The sequence below is a fragment of the Eschrichtius robustus genome, chromosome 19 (assembly GCF_028021215.1).
Source record: "Eschrichtius robustus isolate mEscRob2 chromosome 19, mEscRob2.pri, whole genome shotgun sequence".
Lineage (NCBI taxonomy): Eukaryota > Metazoa > Chordata > Mammalia > Artiodactyla > Eschrichtiidae > Eschrichtius > Eschrichtius robustus.
The window spans coordinates 64,426,808-64,451,302 of NC_090842.1; the positions used below are offsets into that span (position 1 = coordinate 64,426,808).

Genomic DNA, 24,495 nt, shown 5'->3' on the forward strand with positions numbered 1-24,495 from the left:
GAGCAGAACCTAGTGGCTATCACTCCTCCCAGGTAAAGTCCACAGAAATATCCTCAAATGATACTAATTCCTGTAATTATCATACATTCTTCTTCCAATGTGTGGTGACCATTACTGATGAGAAAAAGACCTACAGGTATATGTTCTGGCTGTTTTCATCATAAGTTACAAAGGCTATATCTCTGTGTCATAGTTCTCATTAGTCATTATGGAAAGAAGTAAAATGCTATTTTATCTATCTTGCAATTGAACACTTAATTATCAACTAATCCAGTAAATCAGAAGTTTTTGAAAGGCATATTCACTATATCCTGCAGGTAAAATATCCCTAAAACAGTAATCTCTGTAAAATATTTTTAACATATATTTAAAAGGTGGAGAAGAACTAAGTGCTCATATAAACACAGCAAAAATCTGTCCTCAAGGAGCTTTTATCCTGAACACTTTTCAACAGATAGAACAAACAATAGAATCAGATATGAAATGACTACACATGCAGGAATTATCAGGTCAGAATATTATGAATGTTTAATATAAAGCTTTAATATATTGAGAAATAAGATATCTAAAATATGGGGAAGGAATAAGATATTATTAAAATGACCATTTAGATGTGTATAAACCAGCAGAAAAATTTAAAATAAAGTACAGTCGATCCTCATTATTCGTGGATTTATTGTGAATTCACCTACCTGCTAAAATTTCTTTCTAACTCAAAATCAATAATCACGGCACTTTCATGAACATTTGCAGACATGTATAGAATAGTTTGAGCAATGAATAATTTGAGTTGCCCAATGTGTATGTTCCCAGCTAAGTCTGAACAAAATGATGTTCTGCCTTCTTATTTCAGCTCTGCTATTGTAAACAAGTGTCCTTTTCGTGGTCTACTTAGTGTCACGTTTTTCACATTTTTATACTTTTTTTTTTTGGTAATTTTGTTGTTTAAAATGGCCCCCAAGCACAGTGCTCAAGTACTGTCTAGTGTTTTTAAGTGCAAGAAGGCAGTGATGTACCTTATGGAGCAAATATATGTGTTAGATAAGCTTTGTTCAGGCAAGAGTTATAGTGAGTTTAATGTTAATAAATGAATGATACATATTAAATAAGGTGTCTTTATGCAGAAACACACATAAAACAAGGTTATCCACTGATTGACTGACACAAATGTAACCAGCGGCTCGCAGAAACCTAGTCCATAATCCCCCTAGGAGAAATGGTTCAATATTTGCTAATTCAGTGTTCACAGTGATTTTATAGAATGTAAGTACAGTGAATAACAAGAATCAACTGGATACTAAAACTAAAATTAGAGACCAATTAACAAACTAATAGCCATATAGATACGGCTGAAGAATCAGTATACTCGAATAAAGAATGCAAAGAGATAAAGTATATGAAAGAGAGGGTGAGAAATAATGGAGGTGAGTTCTAAAATTTAAATGGATGTACAAAAGACTTGAATAGCCAGGGCAACCTTGAAGAAGAAAAAAACTGGAGGGCATAACCTTATCGGATTTCAGGGACTTATTTTAGTAAAAACCTACTGTAATTAGTCAGTGCTGTATTATTAGTACAAGGATAGTAAATACAACAATGGAACAAAATACAAAGATCCGGGGGCTTCCCTGGTGGCGCAGTGGTTGAGAATCTGCCTGCCAATGCAGGGGACACGGCTTCGAACCCTGGTCTGGGAAGATCCCACATGCCACGGAGCGACTGGGCCCGTGAGCCACAACTATTGAGCCTGCGCGTCTGGAGCCTGTGCTCCGCAACAAGAGAGGCCGCGATAGTGAGAGGCCCGCGCACCGTGATGAAGAGTGGCCCCCACTTGCCACAACTAGAGAAAGCCCTCGCACAGAAGCGAAGACAACACAGCCAAAAATAAATTAATTAATTAATTTAAAAAAAATGTACTTAAAAAAAAAAATACAAAGATCCTGGAAAAAAGATTCAGTATACACTACCATCCAGTTTATGACACAATGCCAACGTAATTCAGTGGGGAAAAAGAACGGTCTTTTCAATAAACTGTACTAGTTCAACTGGATAACAATATGGAGAGAAAAAGAAGGAACTTTCATCCCATGCCTCACACACAGGGAAAAATAAATTCAAAATGGATCATAGGTCTAAATATAAATAGTAAAATATTTAAATTTCTAGGGGAAAATTTACATGACTATCACGAGATATGCAAAGATTTCATAAACAAGGTGCAAAAAGCACTAACTAGGAAGGGAAATCTTGACAATATTGGGTTATTAGCGGGCATGACAGATCTTTACCAATTCTCACAACCATGGTCCACTTTAAAAACATCATTCTGTGTGTGCTTGTCAGTTATACTGGTAAGATCTTATGTAACATAAAGGTAGCCTACCAGTGGTTGTAGGCAAAGTTTATCACTTTAATTGCTTGTATTAGAAAAAAGAGAAAGGTGTAAAATCAATAATCTAATTCTCACTTTACAAGGCTAGGGGGAAAAAAACCAAATTGAACCTTAAGTAGAAGAAAAAAACTTAAAATGCTATATAAGGTTACTAAGTTTGGTACATCCATAGCAAGATTGATTAAGAAAAAAGAGAGAAGACAAATTAAAACAAAGTGATGAAAAACTAATCAACACTACAATTCCTAAAGGCATTACAAGGACAACTTGGTTTCTATTTTTTAATGACAAAGCACATTTACACACATCGTAGTGAAAGTGCTGAAAACCAAAGACAAAAAGTAAATCTTGGAAACAGCCAGAGAAAAAAAAGACACATTAGATACAAGGAAAGAGTAATATGAATGATTGTTGACTTCTAACCAGAAACAATTCTGGGAGGCGAGAAGATACTAGATTCATACTTTTTAAATGATAGAGGAGAAGCACTGTCAATTTAGAATTCTATCTCCAGGGAAAATATTATTTAAAAATGAGTGTGAAATAAAGACATTTTAAAATAAACAAAATCTGAGAGAATTCACTACCAAAAGACCTGCAGAATCCCACAGTAAATTATAATTTCTATAATCCACTCGACACAACCTTCTTGAGCATATGTAGTATTTATAATAGCTGTTTTAACATCATTTTCTGCTAATTCTATCACCCATGTCATTTCTGGGTCTCATTTATTTCTTATTTATACTTTTTTCCTCTTTTTAAATTTCTTTTTAATTTTTTATTGGTTTTAAAATTTTTGTTGTTTTGTTTCAAATTTTTTTCCTTTTTTTTTTTTTGGTTTTTCTGGGTCTCTTTCTATCGACTTTCCTTCATGTTTATGGGTGCTATTTTCCTGCTTCTTGGCATACCGGGCTAGGTTCTAATTAGATTTCAGACTTTGTGAATTTTACATTACTGGTTGATGGACTGCTTCCTATTCCTTTTGAATACTATTGGGCTTTGCCCTGAGAAGCAGTAAATTACTTAGAAACAGTTTATTTTTTTAGTGGTTTGCATTATGCTTTGGTAGGAGAGTTCAGAGGAGCCTTTACTCTAGATCCAATTTGAGCCACCCACTGAGACAATGCTCTTCTGAAGTTCCACTGTGAGTCTCCAAATGTTAAGGAGGTGTTTCCATTTCAGTTGGTGGAAACACAAATTATTCCCAACTTTGTGCAAGCTCCAAGGATGGTTCTGCTTGTTCATTTCCAGTGGTTCTTTCTCCAGCCTAGGGAGTTTCCTCACATATATGTGCTGATTATAACTTAAAAACTTGTGGAGGAACTCTAGAACTCTGACCTAGAAATTGCCCTCCTACTGCCCCTCCCCTGAGCTACTCAAACAAATAATCTAAAAACAATACTCACCATAGCCCTGCTCCTAATCTCATTATTGGCAATTAGCCTGGCCTATGAATGAACTCAAAAAGGACTAGAATGAACTGAATATGGTATTTAGTGTAAAACAAATGATTTCGACTCATTAGATTATGACTAAATTCATAATTACCAAGTGCCTTTAGTATATATAAATATTATAGCTTTCACAGTATCTCTTGTAGGACTGCTAGAACTCTGGAACTCTCCCACTCTCTGGGCACAGCTCTCTCCTCTCCTGTCATCTGCCCCATGGATTGATTTCAGCCACACTGAATTCTACTAACTCTAAACTCTGTCTCAATTCAAGGAGACTGAGATCTTTTGGGGCTCCTCCTCCTTATGCTGCAGAATGGAAACTCTCTCCAGGCAGTAGCCTGCGGGCAATCATAAGGCTTACTTCATTTGTTTTCTTTCTCTCGGAGATAGCTGTTCTGAGCTCCCTATTATCCAACTTCTGAAAAAGTCCGTTCACATATTTTGTCTTTTCTTGTTGTTATTTTAGGTAGGACGATATGTACATCATACTGTTGAAGAAAAAGGAGTTGTTGGAGTTGGCTGTGAAAAATACTGGTCAGGATTTAGGTTCATTATGATATATGTGGATGTATTAATTTGTGCAATTTCAGAATACATACAAACGTATGTTTGGTAGTATTTCTGGCAGCATAAACTCATATTCCTTTAGGACATTTAAGAGTTCTTTTCCAGTGCTGAGAATTTGATCTATACATTTCAAGAGCATTCCACAGTGTTCACATCTAACAATCAGTGTAAGATTCTCTGATTAAAGAAAAAATGTTAATGTACTTAGATCATAATTACTTTAGATAATTATTTCTCTGGAAACATGCTTTTCCAAATTTACTTAAGGGCTAGGTAGGAATTTATCAAAGTGTAAATTCTCTGAAATCTAATGTTTTTGTGGTAGGCAAAATAATGGCAAATCCCACAGATGTTCATGTCCTAATTCCTAGAATCTGTAAATATGTTACATTGCATGGTAAAGGGGAATTAAGGTAGAAGATGGAATTAAGTTATTTTAGGACCATATAAATTGTTTCTAGAGTTTTAAAGTTCACAGAGAGAAACCTCAGAATGGATTGTACCCAGAGCCTATCAACACTAGATTTAGAAGATGAGATTTGGCACTCCTGAGCTGATCAGTTTTAGGTTAGGTTTTGGACTCTGAGTTGGTCCTGTAACGGGCTGAGATATCTGGAGATGCTGGGATAGGATGAATCCATTTGCATGAGGGATAGACACGAAGCACTGGGTGCCAAAGGGTGGCCTCTGGTAGGCAGAATGATGGCCTCCCAAAGATGTCTACATCCTTATGTCTAGGACCTGTGAACATGTTATATTATAAGGCAAAGGGGACACAAAGTAGCAGATGGACTTAAAGCTGCTAATTAGCTGACTTTAAGATAGGAGATTATCCTGGATTATCTGGGTGGGCCCAATGTAATCACAAGGGTCCTTAAACGTGGAAGGAGGAGACAGAAAAATGAGTGTTGGAGGGATGAAAGAGTTGACCAGCCATTGCTGGCTCTGAGGAAGGAAAGGGGCCACAAGCCATGGAATTTGGGCAGCTTCTAGAAGCTGGAAAAGCAAAGAAACAGATTCTCCTCTAGAGCCTCCAAGAAGAAATGCAACCCTGCGAACAACCTTGCTTTTGGCCCAGAGATGCATTCTGGACTTCAGAGCTCCAGGATAATAAATTGTGCTGTTATGAGACGCTGAGTTTGTGAAAACTGGTTACAGCAGCCATAAGAAACTAATATAGCTGTCCTTCTACATTCATTATATTCTTAGGTTTTCACTGCACAACGCAATTCCTGATGTCCAAGAAGATTTCCTTTATTTACAAAAGTCTTTCCCACTTTCCAAGGTAAAACTGTGATACATGACTTAGTTTGGTGATAGAATTCCCATTTTTTATTGCCTTTGGGGGATTTTTTTTCTCTATGAGTGCTTCCACATTTTACTAAACATGTCTTCCACCTTCAGTGCCTCTAGAGTTGTCTTTCTATGCTCCTCTGACAAGTGATAAGGTACAATTTATCATTAAAAACCATCATACTCTAAGGTTTTGGTCCTGTGGGAATTCTTTGATATCAACTGCAATATCACCTCTAGGAAAAGGCTTCCCCACAAGAGCTGCATTTCTGCCCAATGTGATCTCGCTGATATTTACTAAGTCTAACTTCTCACAGAAGTGTTCTCCACAACCACCCCATCCACAGCATTTCTGTCCTAAGCAAGCTCTGACACATAATGAATGTGGGGAGGATTCTTGCTCAAGGCTTTTTCCCATCTCAGGTATCTGAGGATTTTTTTTTTCCTACACAATATCTGTAACATATAAGACATAATTTATTACTGAAGGGGTTGTCGCATTCACTGCATTTGCAAGGCTTAGTCCCTGTGTAAATTCCCGATTTTCTACTGAGGCTTGACTTCTTGGAAAAGGCTGGTCCACAATCACTACATTTCTGCCCCCTAGGAACTCGCTGATGTTTAATAAGGGCTGGGTTCCCGAAAAAGACATTTCCACAGGCACTGCGTTCATAGGGTTTTGCTCCTGTACGAGTTCACTCATGAATAAAGAGCTATGACTCACTGAGGAAGGTTTCTCCCGCTTTGGGGAATCCACAGCTTTCTCTCTTGTATGAGTTTTCTTATGTTTGATGAGGACTGACATGTGGGCAAAGGCTTTGCCACATTCACTGCAGGCATATGGTCTCTCTCCGGTGTGAGTCCGCTGGTGCTGAATGAGCTTTGACTTGCTTCTGAAGGCTTTTTCACAATCACGGCATTCATATGGTTTCTCTCCCGTATGAATTCTCTGATGCTTGGTGAGGTCTGACTTAAAAAAGAACGTTCTTCCACATTCACTGCATTTGTAAGGCTTCTCTCCTGTGTGAAGTCTCTGATGTGCAATGAAGTATGCCTTCTGGGAAAAGGCTTTCCCGCACACACTGCAACCATATAATTTCTCTCCAGTATGAGAGCGCTGATGTCTGTTGAGCCGGCACTTCCGGCTGAAGGCTTTTCCACATTCACTGCATCCATAGGGTTTCTCTCCTGTATGAGTTCGCTGATGGACCATTAGCTGTGACTTCCTGGAAAAGGCTTTCCCACATTCATTACATTCATGGGGTTTCTCTCCTGTATGAGTTCTCTGATGTTCAGTGAGCTGAATCTTCCTCATGAATGTTTTCCCACATTCATTGCATCCATGGGGTTTCTCTCCTCTTTCAGTTCTCTGATGTCTAATGAGCTGTGCCTTCCTGGAGAAGGCTTTCCCGCACTCACTGCATGTGTGTGGTTTCTTTCCTGGATAAATTTTTTCATGGTCATTGAGCTGTGATTTAGTGCTACTGGGTTTCACACAGCCATGGTATTTAATTCTGGTAAGAGTTCTGTTATGCTGGAGGTAGAGAGATGATTTCCCATATCCACTGAACTCATCAGAATCCTTTCCTGCATATCTTCTATTCTCAATAACAAAACCTAAATGTGATTTCAAACTTCTACAATGTGGGCCAAAATTATTGTATCTTTGTGTTAAAGGAAGAAGACTTTTGCATAAATCGAAATTATTTCCAAGTGCATAACTTTGCTGATATCTTTCCAAAGTTTTAATCCCGTTTTGGTTTTCTGGGTGCCATTGCATAGGGTCAATCTCCCATATTTCTTCTAGGAAAAAGAACAATGAAAACATCCATGATAATTTTAGGGGGTAAAAAAAGGTACAAAAATGCCATGGTTTGGGCTAGCTCTTATAAGATCCCAGTCTAAGAGAAATGTCCACTGTGGAAATGTAACCTATGCTCTGTGAAAAATGACAATATTGCATGCTGCAACTAAGGAGCTGGTGAGCTGCAACTAAGGAGCCTGCCTGTTGCATCTAAGACCTGGAGCAACCAAATAAATACATAAATAAATATTTTTTAAAAAGAGACAATATTATAAAACAGTAAAAGGAAAAACAGCTATTTTAGAAACAATGATGGGCAGTCTACAATGAATAAATATAATGTGGGATGCTTTCCAAATAGAACCTCGCAAAATGGGGACAGAAGTAGAAATAGAACCACACTGTGATTGGAATACAAAAAAAGAAGATGGAAGGGATGGATCCATCCATCCAACAAACATTGAATGGGTTGGCGTTTGGGAATATACTAGAATATTAGAATAATATATCAGAATATTAGAATTAGTATGTTACTACAGTTTGACTAATATATTCTGTCTCCATGGAGCTGTCATTCTAGTAACAAGAGAGAAAGAGAGCAAGAATCAAGAGGTAATCAAAGTAGTAAGAAAATTACAGAACATGAAAAATGGTATGAAGGAGGTGATAGAGTAGTGGAAGGTCAATCTTAGACAAAGTAGTCATCCTCGAAAGAAGAAAAAGTTAAGCTGACATCACAGGACTAGAATGAGCAATGTTATGCAAATAACTACATGAAGACTATCCCAAGAGGAAACAGGCAATGCAAAAACCCAAAGGCAAAAAAAACTTAGGCATGATAGAGAAACATAAGGGAGTCTGGCATACTTGGACTATCCTGAGCTTGAGGGAAGTAGAAATAGATAAGTTTGGAAAGGTTGGTAGAATTGAGAGCATATAGATCTTGTAAACTGTTAAAAACTGGATTTTATGCTAAGAACAATAGCAGGAAGCGACCAAAACATTTTTGACAGAAGTACAACAGGTTTTGAATTGATATTTCCAAAAGGTCACATGACTCATAGGGAGAATGAATTGGAGAAATGAAATTGTTGAGAAAACACACAGGAGGCTACGGTAGAGTTCCAGCAAGAGATAATAGTAGCCTCAGCATGGATGACTACCAAGGAGATGAAAAAATGTACAAAAACAAAGTATGCATGATGGAAGAGGAAAAGATAAGTATAGAGGAAGGAAAGCTAAGACTCACCATCACAATGAGCTCTGGAGGTAGAAAAGGGAAGAATTAAGGACAGGGCCTCAAGATGCGGCTGAAGCATCTGTTTAGGAGCTGGTGCCATTTAACAAGATGAGGAAGAATAAAGACATAGGTTTGGCATCTGTGGGAAATCAAGTGCTCCATTTTGAGGTACACATCAGGTTTGAGATGACTAATACACACTCAAGAGAAAATATGATGTACCTGGCTGGATCCATGAGTGTGGAGAAAGTTTTAGACTTAAGATAATAATTTTAAGTCATGAGTATACAAATATTATTTAAATATCTGGACTGCATGAAACTAGATGAGATCATTTAAGAAGAACGAGTAGAGAAAGGGGAGGGCGCAGGACAAGAGCATTCCAAGTTTAAGAGTTTGGGGAGAGGAATAAGCAGAGAACATGAAAAGTCCATCCACAGACATCAAACCATATCTATGCTGATCAAACAAATAAGCAGCATGGGTTTTAGTAACAAAGGGTTACAACTGGAAAATCAGAATATAGGATCTACAGAGTCTGATTCCAAGAGTACTGAGGTAAAATATTCAATAATCGCCTTGTTACTAAATCGTTCCCCTCTCATTCCGACTACACACCAAAATGACTTTTCTAAGACACCAATCACCTATTTAATAGTAATATTGTAGTTAATACTCCAACTTTCTATTAGGTATGATACAACCTCACATGATCTAATATATGCAGACACACATATAACCATCTGAAATTTAAAAATAAGTCCTTGGGCCGTCTACCCACATCCCATGTACTGACTGGTGGAAATACCACCTTCTTCAATCATATTGTAACTGTATACAGAGCTGCCCCATAAAAATTTCTGCAGTGATGGAAATATTCTATATCTGTTTTTTCCAATATGGTAGCCACTAGCCATGTATGGCTGTTGAGCACTTGAATGTGGCTAGAGTTGACTGCTGAAATAAATTTGTAATTTTACTGAATGTTAATTAAATTTAAATTTAATTAAATGTTAAATTTAAGTAGCCCACATGTGGCCAGTGGCCAACACACTGGACAGCACAGGTATAGACCATCATATCCTGTATTTGCCATTATAATATATTTAATATACTCATCTCCAAATTTTCTACCTTCCACTAATGCCAGATTCTTCCTTGATCTCTGTTCCTACATCATCTCTGTCACCCACCAATGAAGAGATTCTGAAGAATCATTCCCATCCAGGACGAAGAAAACATTCATCATCCTTACCTTTCATTCATCCTAGAACTCCAAGCTATATTTTCTCATTGTTACAATGTTACCACCCAGCTATCAAGAAAGACTCTCTAGAACTAGCCAAAAAAGACAAGACAAAACCAAAATCACACTTTCTAAGCCAATTATTAACATAAAACCCAGAGTAATCAGCCATTTCCTTGCAGACAGTCTCCTACAGGCCAATCTATTAAGAATCTCCCACACTGCTTTCCTCATTTCCATCTCCAAAGTCTTCTTTTTACATTATTACTGACCCACAAGGCCTTCTGTCAACATTTTTACTTAAAACCCAGCTCTCTTTCTTGCAGAAATTATTTTATTATGCTTTCAAAAAGAAGCACACTTTATCCTCTCAGTAACACTTTATCAAAGCTCAGTTTTCTCTGATTTTGTAAATCAATCCTTGTCTATACCTCATAATCAAATGCTAAAAATTTTAGAATTTTATGCACCTACGTCAACCCTTTCCAACAGAGATTTTTACACTTGTCTTTTATTTCATCTGCATCTCCCTCAGAGCACATTAGAGTGGTGGTTCTTCAATGACAGGGATCAAAGCAGAATTGCCTGGCAAGCCTTTCAAATACCTCATAGGCTCCGGTCACTCCCCACACCTAGCAAACCAGAAGCCGAATCTCAAGAGACAGAGCCTGTAGTTGGAAAAGGCTCCCACATAGTTCACACACATCCCTGATGAAAAACAAAATTAAAACCAAAATGCAACCAAACCAAACCTGTTTTGGGGATTCCCTGGTGGTCCAGTGGTTAGGACTTCACGCTTTCACTGCCCAGGGAGCGGGTTCAATCTTTGGTTGGGGACCTAAGATCCGGCAAGCCATGCACCCAGGGGTTGGGTGGGGGACCACCAAACCTGCTTTCATGAAAGATGTGATAAATGGATGCAAGTGATACTGTCAGTGAATTATTCTGTGGTTACGCTAAGTAAGGAAGAATAAGATACAGACCCTTTCCTCTATATGGAAAAAGCCTCATACCAACCAGTAAAACAATACAATAAAATATACGACCAGGACTGAGTTAGTGCGGTGTAGATACGAAAACAGATAGGAAGTCAGGAAAGAGGGAGTTCCGAGTGTGCACTTGAACTTCACGGACAGAAAAAGAGAACTCAGAGTGAAAGAAGGCGGCATCTGGATGTAAAAATGCAATATAATCAAATGTGTAGATGCCAGTCTTCGGGTTATTTGACATAATCTGTGGCATTCAGTAAAATAGATCACTTCCTCCTCTTTGGAGTAATTTTGTCACTTGTTTCCAGGACATCTTCTGACCCTGTTCCTACCACAGCCCAATGTTTTTCTTTTTATTTGGCTGGGTTCTTATCTTCTCAACTTCAAAAAATAAATGTGGCCCTCTTGTTTTCTCAACCAACTCTCACTCTTCATGTTTTCTCATCAAGTCCCACTGCTTTCATGCCCCCTATCCACAGAGGAATACAACCAGAACCTCAAAAGGAGCTAAAAGAAAAACTGAAATCAACCTATATATGTAGGAATTGGAACAAAGCAAGTCTATATCATCATGGCCATCAGAGGAACTGAGAGGGTGGAATTTCCAAAAGGCCTTTTGAAAACAAAATTCAATAGGAACAGCAGAGACCTTCAGAAATATAGAGCAGAGTAAATAGGAAAGACTCAAGGCAACTCAAAGGTGACCGGGCACCAGGGTGTAGAGCAGTACGGGAGAACCTAAATAAAATGCACATGGAGGAAAAGGATTCACCAGGAGGAAAAAAGATCTCATTCCTGAAGGTGAAGGAAAAAGGATCTCACAGGACGGATATCTTGGGTGCAGGCAAAATATAGAATGAGAGGGCAGATCAGACTATAGAAAGAGAGGTGGGAATACCTGTCAGAGTGCAGAGAGGTTAAATCTTCCGTATATACGAATACACACTCTGATGGTGAAGACATTATCTGGGAGAAAGGAGGGTTCTGGTTTCACATACAGGAAGTAGAGCATCATAGGGCAGAGGCCCTGGTGCCTGGCAACACACAGATGATTAGAGTGCAGGTCATATATTAGCAGGAGTCAATGTGGGACCCTCCAGCAGAGAACAGAAAGCTTAGGCCTTAAGAATGAATTAAACTTTTAACAGAAGATTAAAAAAAACAAAAAAAACAACAGAATCTGAAAGCTGGGGAAGCAGAGGGTGAACTAGTAGACAGAGGTGCCCTGGGAGACGAGGGGTGTGTGGTTTTCAGATGAATGAAGCTGAGGTGGATTGTCACGGAAGGATATTAATCAGCCCTTTCAAAAGGGGAGGGGATACTGCAGAGGTAGGGAGCAGCGTTAAGTGCAAAGCAATGTGAACAGGTAGTGAGACGTATCTCATAGCAGGTAAGGTGAAGAACAGGAAGTGAGGCCCCTGCAGACAAAGAAAAGGAGAAGGCATGAGGGAGCATGTTGGGGGGAATGGAACCAGGTTAAGACCTCAAGGTCCTGGATGAGACAAACTGCAGTCAGATCCAGAAAACTGAAAAAAAGGAAGACATCATCCTTTAGTGGCAGGCAAAGAAGAACAGCCCTAATAAAGAACATGCAGGACTCCCCTGGCGGTCCAGTGGTTGAGACTTCACGCTTCCACTGCAGGGGGCACGGGTTCAAACCCTGGGCGGGGAACTAAGATCCCACATGCTGCGCAGCATGGCCAAATAAAAAAAGAACATGCAGAAAGGTGTTAGGCTTCTGGGCCACCAACTGGTGTAAGCAAAGTTCTCTAGACAGCATTTCAGAAGTATCAATCCTTCACTGACCAACTGGAATTTCCATGTCGTTTCTCCCCATCTTCTTGGTTGTCACTCACTCACCTGGATAGGTTTGACTCTGGCCTGCTCCCTCTACCGTCCATGGGGGTTCTCCTTGTTCCAACTGGGACAGTGAATCTGGTTTGGGAGTCTGATATCCTGTAAATGGGAAATCACAGAACGCTTGGCACCGAGCATTTGAGCGTGGGGAAACTACGAAAACTGGAGAAAGTTCTATTTCAGGGACCGCACCCTTCGTACTTTGGTAAAGTAAAAACCTTTAACTCGGAAAGGGAAAGAAGACGCTCTAGAACCTATGATGCTTTAGTCCAAACCATGAAATATTCCAGGAACCCTACAGGTTTCACTGAATGAGAAAGAAAAGGCAACGACTGTGATGCTTCCTGTTGGGCTGCACCCTGCAGGCCTACAAGGCCGTACTTGCCCAGCTTCAAAACTGAAGAAAGAGCCTGGAGTCAGAGACAGAGACATCCATGGTTTAATGGATGGGGGAGCTTATGTGTCTGAAGCAAGGTCCTGGAGCGACACCCCACCATGTGCGGTAGATGGCGGGCAGGACATGGCGGCAGTCTGCGCTGGGGGTGGGGGGTGGGGGGTGTGTTACCAGTTATAGGGGAAATTGACGTCAGGTTGGCTCACTGGTTACCAGGGAAACCAGCAGAAGGGCAGGCTCCTCACCACCCCTGTGATAGCCTATCAGAGTAGAGATGCTCTGATCTAAAGCTAGAGCGATCAGTAGCTGGGGCCTGGAGCAAAGGATGCAGGAAGGTCAGTCACGTGAGTAGGGTTCAGGCGAAGCAGGCACTGGTCAAGCAGGGGATGGACGGAGAGCAAGAGAACAGCCATCTTGGGCGGCCTGACCATACACTGCCCTTACCTACTGACACTAGGTTGTAGTAGTTCTCCAACATGACATTCCTGTACAGGTCCTTCTGAGATGGGTCCAGTAACTGCCACTCCTCCCAGGTGAAAGCCACAGCCACGTCCTCGAATGACAAAGATGCCTGTAATAACAAATTCCAGTGCAATCCGAGGTGGAATAAAATGGTGTGGAAAAGAGGGACGGGAACACGTTCTGCGCATCTTCCCCGTGACAAATCATGTGCACTGTGACTGTGACTGTTTCACATACCACAGACCACGTGTCTTTGTCCACCTGGGTTGCTATAACAAAATACCACAGACTGGGTAGCTTATGAAAACAAATTTATTGGGACTTCCCTGGTAGTCCAGCGGTTAAGACTCCACGCTCCCAATGCAGGGGGCCCGGGTGTGATCCCTGGTCAGGGAACTAGATCCTGCATGCCTCAACTAAGAGCCCACATGCCACAACTAAAGATCCCACATGCTGCAACTACAGCTCCTGCACGCCGCACTGAAGATCCTGCACATGGCAACGAGGATCCCGTGTGCCGCAACTAAGACCCGGCTCAGCCAAATAAATAATAAATAAATATTAAAAGAAAAATTATTTCTCACAGTTATGGAGGCTGGGAAGTTCTAGATCAAGGTGAATGCGTGGCTGCATTCTGGTGAGGGCCTGCTTCCTGGTTTGTAGTGGGCACCTTCTCACTGTGTTCTCACGTGGAAGGGAGAGGGATCTCTGTGCATTCTCTCTTATAAGGACACTAATCCCACTCGTGAAGGCCTCACCCTCATGACCTACACACCTCCCAAAGGTGCCACCTCCTAATACCATCATCTTTGGGGGTTTAAGATTTCAACATACGATTTTGGGGGGAACACAAACATTCAAACCACTGCCCCATGGAATTCTACAAATTAGTCCATCCCAGCCTAAAAAAGTACTAAAATAATATTTGCATAGAAATAAAAAACACTGTGCAGTAAGAATGTCTTTGTTTATAAGTATGAAAAATCTATCAATAATTCAGATATCCATCAGAGGCAGACAGGATATGCTATACCTCCATGATATGAAATACTATGCAAACATTAAAATCAATGAGGTAGACTTATTTTTCATTTTTATTTTTTAATTTATTTATTTAATTTATTCATTTTTGGCTGTGTTGCGCCTTCGTTGCTGCACGCGGGCTTTCTCTAGTTGTGGCGAGTGGGGGCTACTCTTCATTGTGGTGCATGTGCTTCACATCGCAGTTGCTTCTCTTGTTGTGGAGCACGGGCTCTAGGCGTGCAGGCTTCAGTAGTTGTGGCACATGGGCTTAGCTGCTCTGCAGCATGTGGGATCTTCCCGGACCAGGGATCGAACCCGTGTCCCCTGCACTGGCAGGTGGATTCTTAACCACTGTGGCACCAGGGAAGTCCTCAATGAGGTAGTTTTAAATATACTGGTATCAATGGCCTTCAATCAAAAAAATCAAGCCCCCGAATAGTACATACAGTATGATCCCAGACATGTGAAAAATCTTAATAATATATTCAAATATATATGTATAAGGACACATATGTATGCATATAAAAATGCATATATAAAAATATATATGGAAATTAATGTAAATGTAAATATAGATATATTTTACCACACATCAATTATAGAAAGACACTGGTGGGAGACCCAAACTATTAACATTTGTTAACCTTTGGGTTGGGAGTTTGGCAAGAAAAGGTAAAACGGGATATTCTCTTTTGGTGCAGATACCTCTGTGTGCTTGAATCTCTTGCATGCCAATGTAGCCATGTATCATTTGAATAATTAAAATACAAAGACCAAACCAAGAATAATTGGCTCTGACCTCATTTTTTGAATCTAGGGTTAAGAAGATATAAAGGGAGAATTTTCATCAATATCTGTTACACCAAGCTGCTTGCAAAGAATGGAACTGTCAGCTGTCTCCTGCCAAATCAATAACAAAAATCTGGTTGAGAGAATTCTTCTTCATGGAGGACCACTCAAAGGTCAAGCAGCCCATTCATTCTATTGGATAATCCAGGCTTTATTCCTGGGTAAAGTCAGACTATTAGAAGGCTCTAGTGTCAAGGCACACTGCTTTAGAAGAATTTTGTCCAACTGAGTTCTGCTCTGGCATGCCTAGTCCGAGGAACACGATAAGAAAAAGCCAGAGGAAACATCTTAGGGCTTTATTACAAAATTGATAATGAGAATTCTGTCTATCACAAAACGTCTCTGAAGAGCTAGCAAATTTCTTGAGATTGAAGAGCGGACTTCCCTGGTGGTGCAGTGGTTAAGAATGCAGGGGACACAGGGGACACAGGTTTGATCCCTGGTCCAGAAAGATCCCACAGGCCACGGAGCAACTAAGCCCGTGCGCCACAACTACTGAGCCTGCGCTCTACAGCCCGTGAGCCACAACTACTGAGCCCACGTGCCACAACTACTGAAACCCACGCACCTAGAGCCCGTGCTCTGCAACAAGAGAAGCCACCACAATGAGAAGCCTGCGCACCACAACGAAGAGTAGACCCCGCTCGCCGCAACTAGAGAAAGCCTGTGCGTAGCAACGAAGACCCAACACAGCCAAAAATAAATAAATAAATTTATTTATAAAAAAAAAAAAAAAAGATTGAAGACCAGTGAAATGTGTACTTCCCCTGAAGAACTGGTGTGCCTCCTCCTCACAGACAATGCAAATCATGTAACGTTTCACATTTTTCCTGTTATAATGGCTGCCAAGAAAAGTAGACTCAAGTTCGAAACTAAGGCAACCCAAGGGTCTTACACAGTCACCTACCTAGGCTCCAACCTTAAGAACATTGTACGAACCCTAGGGCCCTCATATCTTGCTTCTGAACTTGCCTTGATTTTAAGATTACAGGCTAAATTTATTTTCCAACAGATCCTGATTTTTATCAACATATACTGTTCTCATTTCACCAGACCTTTTTAGAAGCATCCACAAGTCCACCGGGAAACAAAGGATAAAATCGATAAAACAAACCTCACCTGGACCTTGATCATCTTCTCCAGTTCTTAAGAAAGGGCGTGTCAGGAATTCCCTGGCAGTCCAGTGGTTAGGACTCTTGCGCTTTCACTGCCGAGGGTGTGAGTTCAATCCCTGGTCGGGGAACTAAGATCCCACAAGCCGAGGGGCTCGGCCAAAAAAAAAAAACAAAACAAAAAAGGGCATGTAACTCTAGGGTGTGTTCTGGTATTCTGTCTTCTACCTCTGTGGGCCTGCCTGGAAGTTGTGGTCAGAGATCCCAGGTCAGGCTGCTGCCAGAAATGATGATCTCCCAAGCCTGGAACCTTCTTCTTCTTCTATTACTGAAATGTTCCTTCTTCCTCTTCTATTACCAGAACCTGTGGATTCAAGAGCAAATTTAACCATTGAGCCTGGGACCAGAGCTCTCCCTTGCTATGTGGACTTACACTAAGAGAAGGCCCCAATATTTCATGTCTCTTTAACCCTATGAAAGCGTTTACATCGTGGGGCTGTGCCCCACAGGAAGATATGGAATGGGCGACAGGAATGCCTTTTATTTTGGTAAAGTTGGAAGAGAGTGAATGTGGAAGAGGAGGTGGGAAACAAAAAGCAGCTCATGGTCTTGTCACGTAGATCCATTTCAGGAAAGATAAAGTACAAAAATGGTGGCTCTATAAACAACAAGGTCCTACTGTATAGCACAGGGAACTATATTCAATATCCTACGATAAACCATACTGGAAAAGAATACAAAAACACCAGAATGTATATATATGTATGGCTGGATCACTTTGCTGTACAGCCGAAATTAACACAATATGGTAAAAGAACTATACTTCAATAAAAAAAATTAAAAAAAAAAAGGTGGCTCTGGAAACTGACTTAAAACCACCTGAGTCCACATACATCTAAATTTTCTGTTCACTGTACTGAGGCAATTATCCCAGTTTAAAGATCAAGGTACTTAACAGACCACAAGCCGTATCTTACGTAATCCTCAACACTGTTCTGTAAGGTCTTCATTATTATCTCCAATTTTAAACACCAGTAAGTTGAAGCTTGGTCAGGTGCAGCGTGTTGCCCATGTTAACACCCTTCCTCAGGAGCAATGTGGGAATCCGCATTCATATCTGCCTCTCTCCATTATGACACTTCCTTCTTCCAACAGCCTCACAATACAAACTTGTTCTCTTTCTCAGGCACTTTAAGAACTAAACTTCCCTGGCGTATCATATTGTGAGGGGGTCATACAGTCACAGTTGCAAAAACAGGGCCTTTGGAATCAGCTCTTGTCATATTCCCTATGCACATCCAGACAGCTCCCTCCACACAAGGAATGCAAAGGCAGCCCCATAACATAACTTATGTATAACATAACTTATGTAACCTTGTAAAACACACAAAAATATTATATATTGTTTGTAGATACACACACACACACACACACACACTTAAAAGTCCAAAAATAATCATAATGTAAAATTCCAAGTTAGTGGTTACATCTAGGGAGGAAGAGGAAGGAATGGAGTTGGGACTTGGAGTTGACATTTTAGTTGTATACATAACGCTTTATCTCTTTCCAAAATTAAAGAAGAAAAAAGGAAAAAGATTTAAAGCAAAACAAAAACAAAGCGAACATTAAACACTTTATATGCCCAACTGAGAGCCAGTGACACTTTGTAAGCATTCCTACAAAGCATGGAAGGGGTGCAAGAATCACTGTTCTCATTCATCACTGGTCCGACCATGCTTCCAAATGCAATTAGAAAAAAGAATCAAATAGCACTTGTTAACAGTAGAAAAAAAAGAGTTAAATAACCTTCTGCACAATATTACTATAGACCCAGAAAACCCAAGTAATTGAAATGGACAATAATGAAAAATAAGAGTTTAGTTAGTGCTTGAAACTGACATGAAAATGACATGAAAAATGATAACACTCCTTTAGATAAATACTGTAAGTATTATATGATAGAATATTACTGGGGGATATTCTCACATTATGTACTGAACATTTTCAAAATAAAATCGCTTCTGATCCAACATTCTGTTTTGGGGAATTTATGCAAAGAAAAGAGTGGCAAAGTGAGCAAACACATACGTAAGGTTCACAAAACATATGTAAGGTCCACTGAGAGACGATTAATTGAATGAATAATTATAATCCATCTAATGGAAAACCTTGTAATAATTTAAAATTTTAACATACTTCCTGAAATTAAAAATGTCCATAATATACAGCTCAGTGAACAAAGCACATTTCTACTCATTACATATCATATGATTCTGTATTTCACAAAAGGAAATATAACAATGTTAAAATTATTACGGTAGGGGCTTCCCTGGTGGCTCAGTGGTTAAGAATCCGCCTGCCAATGCAGGGGACATGGGTTTGATCCCTGGTCCGGGAAGATCCCACATGCCACGGAGCAACTAAGCCCGTGTGCCACAACTACTGAGCCTGCGCTCTAGAGCCCGCATGCCACGACTACTGAGCCTGTGCGCCACAACTTCTGAAGCCCGCACACCTAGAGCCCGTGCTCTGCAACAAGAGAAGCCACCAAATGAGAAGCCTGCGCACCGCAATAAGAGTAGCTCCCATTCGCCGCAACTAGAGAAAGCCCGCGTGCAGCAACAAAGACCCAACGCAGTCAAAAATAAATAAATAAAATAAATAAATTTTAAAAAATTATTATGGTCGGTCCAATAGATTAGGATGTGAATTTTACATCTTTTTCAATGAGCACAAAATATTTTAAATGAAAATTAAAATTTAAAATTTTAAAATTTTAAATTAAAAAAATCCCCACTTGAAATAAAAGTAAAGATGTTGCCAAGTCATTATAAGTCAATAACCATATATGCTTTGGAAGGAATGGAGGGAGGGCAGAAGGGAACAAGTCATTTGTCCCATAGGATATACTACCTTCGGGATTTGGCTGATTGCTTCCTTATCCTTCCTCACCTCCCCTACTCTCAATTTTTCCTAGAAACTGGGTAGTTAAATTAGAGGTTTGATTACTTCTATATTTAACATTTTAGGCAAGAATCCTTCATTAACGATGCTGTATGCTTCTTAGCGCAACATATTAAGAGACATGAGGACAAAAGAAAAAACGGAAGAGGGACTGTTATAGAATAAAAGGGATCTAATGGATAAACAACAAGCTCCTACTGTATAGCACAGGGAACTGTATTCAATATCCTGTAATAAAACATAATGGAAAGGAATATGAAAAAGAATATATATACGTATAACTGAATCACTTTGCTAGACAGCAGAAATTAACACAACTTTGTAAATCAACTATACTTCAATAAAGTATGTTTAAAATAAAATAAAATAAAAGGGACCTAAGAGATATAAGAAGCAAATGCAACGCACGTACATTACTTGGATCATGATGCAGACAATCCAATGTTAAATGACAACTTTGAGATGATCAGAAAAACACTGAATATGGACTGGGTATTGGGTGAAATAAAAGAATTGTTATTAACTTTGATACATTTGAAAACAACCTGCTGGTTATAAATTTTTTAAGTGACCTTACCAGTTAGAGATGCATACTGGAAGATTTACAAGTTTAAGGACATGAAACCTTGGATTTGCTATGAAACCCTCCAGAGGAAAAACAAAAGTGGTGGTGGCACAGATGAGCACGATTGGTCACGCTGAAGCCGAGTGATGGGTACATATTATACCATTCTCTCTACTGTGAGTTTCCATGAAAAAAAGAAGAAAAAAGTCATTAGGGCTTTATGAGTTCTACCTAATCTGTACAGTACAGATGATGCCGATATTATGTAAACTCTCACACATCACAGAAAACGATGAAAAGTTTCTCAACTAATTGTATGAAGCAGGCATTTCAAAGTACTAATTGATAGATTAGAAGAAAGAGAACTATAGAGATAGATGTTTTTTCATTGATTTTCATCCTTCCTTCTTTTCTAACATACGTATTTGAGGCTATAAATTCCCTCCACTGACTCCTTTAGTTGAATTCAACAAGAACTGACATGTAGGATTATTATTAAAATGCAATTCACTCAACTATATCTCAATTTTAAAAATGCAATTTAGACATTTCCACTGTAATTTTTTTTTATTCATGGATGATTTAGATGGGTTATGGCATACTTGCCAAACAAATGGGGAAATTCTAGGTGTTGTTTTGGTATTGCTTTAGAGCTTAATTCCACTACAGTTAAAGAAAATATTCTGTATGATTTCAATCCTTTGAAATTTGTTTAGACTTGCTTTATGGCCCACCATACAGTAATGTTTTAGAAATGTTCTATGTGCGTTTGAGAAAAATTGTTCAGTGAAGAGTTTTATATTGGTCAATTTTTTAATCATGTTATTCTAATCTTTTAGGGGTCAGCACTGGTGGGCTGGTGACCTGTTTTTGTAAATAATGTTTTCTTAGAACACAGGCACACCCATTTTTTAATGTATTTTCAAAGGCTCCTTTCATGTTACGGTGGCGGAGTTGCATAGGTACAGAGACCATTGGGCTTGTAGAGCTTAAAATATTTACTATCTACCCCCTTACAGAAAAAGTTTGCTGGCCCCTGTTAATCTATAGCCTTCTGGCTTTTTGTCTCCTTGGTCTCTGTTACTGAGGCAGGTATATTAACAAGTACTTGTTACGACTGAGCATTTGTCATTTCTCCTTGTATCTAGCATACTTTATACTTCAGGAATTCTACTAAGTATATATCCAACAGCACCACAATGCATGTACAAAAATGTTCACATAAGCGTTATTCATAATAGCCACAAGCCAGTAACAAGCCAAATGTCTATTAATAGCAGAATGGATAAATAAACTGGGGTATAGTCATACAACGGAATACTACATAGCAATGGAAAGAAACAATCTACTGCTATATGCAATAACTTAGATGAATTTCACAACAAAATATTGAACAAAGGAAGCCAGACACAAAAGAACATGTACTGTATGATTCCACTTATATAAAGTTAACAATCAGGCAAATTTAATATGATGTTTTTAGGATAATAATTGCCTCTAGAGAGGAGGGAGGAGATTAGGATGAGGTGGGGGCTTCTAGGGTGCTGTAATATTCTATTCTTTAATTTTTAGTGTTATACTTGAAAAAAACTTTTAAAGAAAAGTACAGATCAGTTTCACCTATAAATTTTCACAAAAACTTTTTAAAATTTCAAGCAAAAGATGGAACAGTATAATTAAACGTCTTCTACAAAAAAAACCCCAACAAAGAACAGTATAATCAAACTCCACGCATCCATCATGTGACTTCAATAATTATCAACTCAAATCTAATTCAATTTTATCTACACCACCACTCACTTCCCCACCGCCACTCGATTATTATTTCCCCCCCACAGATTATTTTTGAAGCAAATCCAAAATATCTTTTTATTTCTAGATGCAAAAATATTAAATAAAATATTAACAAATAGAATCCAGCCCCATGTTAAAAGAACAAATCATTATGAACAAGTATGGTTTCTTCTAGGAATATAAGATATTGGGAAATCTAGCAACATAAATCAAAGGAAATTTTAAAGAGAAAGAAATTATGAATGAAAATAAAATTAAAAAGCCTTTGAGGGGAATCTAATATACAGCATAGTGATTACAGTTAATACTACTGTATTATATACTTGAAAGTTGTTAAAAAAAGTAGATCTTCAATGTTTTCACCACAAAAAAGAAATGCTAATTATGTGACATGATGCAGATGTTAGCTAACTTATGGTGGTTTGTTTTGCAATATATGTGTATCAAATCAACACGTTGTACACCTTTAAACTTACAGAATGTTTTATGTCAATTACATCTCAATAAAGTTGGGGGTGGGGCAGCCTTGGAGAAAGAATAATAACTTGATAAAGTGCAGGTACCATTTATTCAGACTACACAATGTGCCATGCACTACACTTTGTACTTAAAGAACTTTTGCTCATTTAATCTTTCTAACAGCTATGAAGTGGGAACCATGACAGCTTTCTTCACAACTAATGAAGCTTCACAACTTCTTCAGTGATTAACCTACCCAGGTCAGAGGCAGAAGCAGGTTCTTCTTACTTCAGTCCCATCACTTGCTATCTGGTCAACATTATTTGCAGATGACAAAAATGCTCAACTAGAAAAGATGTAGTAATCAATTTGAAGCTATCAGTAATAACGTGAGTGGAATGAGGTGACAAAATCAGCATATCTTTTTAATTTTTGCTCCTGTGCATTACATAAAAGAAACAAAAAAGAGGGAGCGGGGTCATATGGGGAAAAAATGACACCATTTACAGTTACAACAAAAGCGTAAACGATTTACAAATAAACATAATAAAACATGTCCAAGACACATACAAAAAAAATCACAGCTGGTCAAAGAAACAAGAAAAAAAAAAACTTGAGTTAGAGGAAATCCATCACGTGTTCCTGAAAGTGTAGTACCTAGATCTACATCAGTTCTACCTCAATCAAAACACCCACTTGATGGAACATAACTGGAACAGTTTTTTAAAAAGAAAAGAGGGGCGTCCCTGGTGGCACAGTGGTTGAGAATCTGCCTGCCAATGCAGGGGACACGGGTTCGAGCCCTGGTCTGGGAAGATCCCACATGCCACGGAGCAACTAGGCCCATGAGCCACAATTACTGAGCCTGCGCGTCTGGAGCCTGTGCTCCGCAACAAGAGAGGCCGCGATAATGAGAGGCCCGCGCACCGCGATGAGGAGTGGCCCCCACTTGCCGCAAATAGAGAAAGCCCTCGCACAGAAACGAAGTCCCAACACAGCCATAAATAAATAAATAAATAAAAATTTAAAAAAAAAAAAAAAAGAAAAGAAAGAAGAAAACTTCCAGAGTTTGTAATATGGAAATGGTTATGACAGGAGGTTAGATAAAAATATATAAAATCATATCAATACCTACACACCTGATCCCAGCGCTAAAAATGAGATGTACTAAATTTAAACAAGAGTTGTTTTCTGGAGGCGTATTTAGGAGGATGAGAATGTCATTACTTGGGTCGGGATGAGCCTGAAAATCTATTTTCAATAGGAATATACAGTAAACATGGACGCAAGAGGACCAGAAACCCCATTTCTAAATTAAATATGCGATAAGCTCCCCAAACGCTGTCCCCAACGCGGATACGACTCCCAATTCCTCCAACCTCAGCCACCCCAGACGCTACTCTCCAAAAAGCCTCCCAAGTTCTCGTCCCAACACGGAACCCCGTGACCTCCCTTTCCATGGGGAACTCTCAACACGGGTTCCCCGACTGATCCGCTAACACACAACACCCCAGCGAGGATCACCGCTCGCTTCCCCCCAACACTGACCTCTACGTCGTTTGGAACAAAAACAACAAAACACCCCGAGACACGCCCAGAACCGGACACTGACCTGATGGATGAACTCCGTCTTCACCGTTGGAGGCAAATCACGATACCGCTGTTCTAAACACTTTGCCTCAATGTCAGTAGCCCGGCGATCAACCCCCGCGGCGGACACGACTCTCAGAAGCTGAAAGGATGGTGGCCGACGAGGTCCAAAAGCCGCGGTTCCAGAGATTCGGAATCTGGCTCGTCGCGGTCCTTCTATGACGCAATATTTCCGCGCCGGGTTCGAGGCTCTTTACCGGGAACCGCCGCTTTTCCACGCACTGCCGAACCACGGGGGAGGTTTTCCTTTTCCTGCCTTCCGCGGGAAGGTCAAAAACGGTGAGAAGCTGTTGAAAACGACCTATTTCACCCCCTTTCCAGGTCACTTGACCCATTGGGCCCCGACTTTGTAACATTCGCCAGGGGCGCTGCACAAAA

At 39.6% G+C, this 24,495-nt stretch overlaps 1 protein-coding gene across 5 annotated transcripts in view; it reads right to left on the reverse strand.

Moving 5' to 3' along the window:
- LOC137752993 (zinc finger protein 577-like) overlaps nt 1-24,310 on the reverse strand; it is a 30,569-nt gene extending 6,259 nt beyond the window's left edge. The window contains exons 1-5 of one of the 5 annotated variants that reach the window (XM_068527932.1): nt 24,080-24,310; nt 22,724-22,813; nt 16,693-17,049; nt 13,684-13,810; nt 12,849-12,944 (exon numbers count right to left, since the gene is read on the reverse strand). In XM_068527932.1, the coding sequence (XP_068384033.1) occupies nt 12,849-12,944; nt 13,684-13,810; nt 16,693-16,707 (238 nt within the window). In that variant the 5' untranslated portion in view covers nt 16,708-17,049; nt 22,724-22,813; nt 24,080-24,310. Of the gene's footprint in view, nt 1-4,879; nt 7,513-10,751; nt 10,798-12,848; nt 12,945-13,683; nt 13,811-16,692; nt 17,050-20,226; nt 20,287-22,723; nt 22,814-24,079 lie in introns of those variants that run through there. The other 4 variants (XM_068527934.1, XM_068527931.1, XM_068527933.1 and 1 more) reach the window with 4 other exon arrangements.
- Between the last annotated feature and the right edge of the window lie 185 nt (nt 24,311-24,495).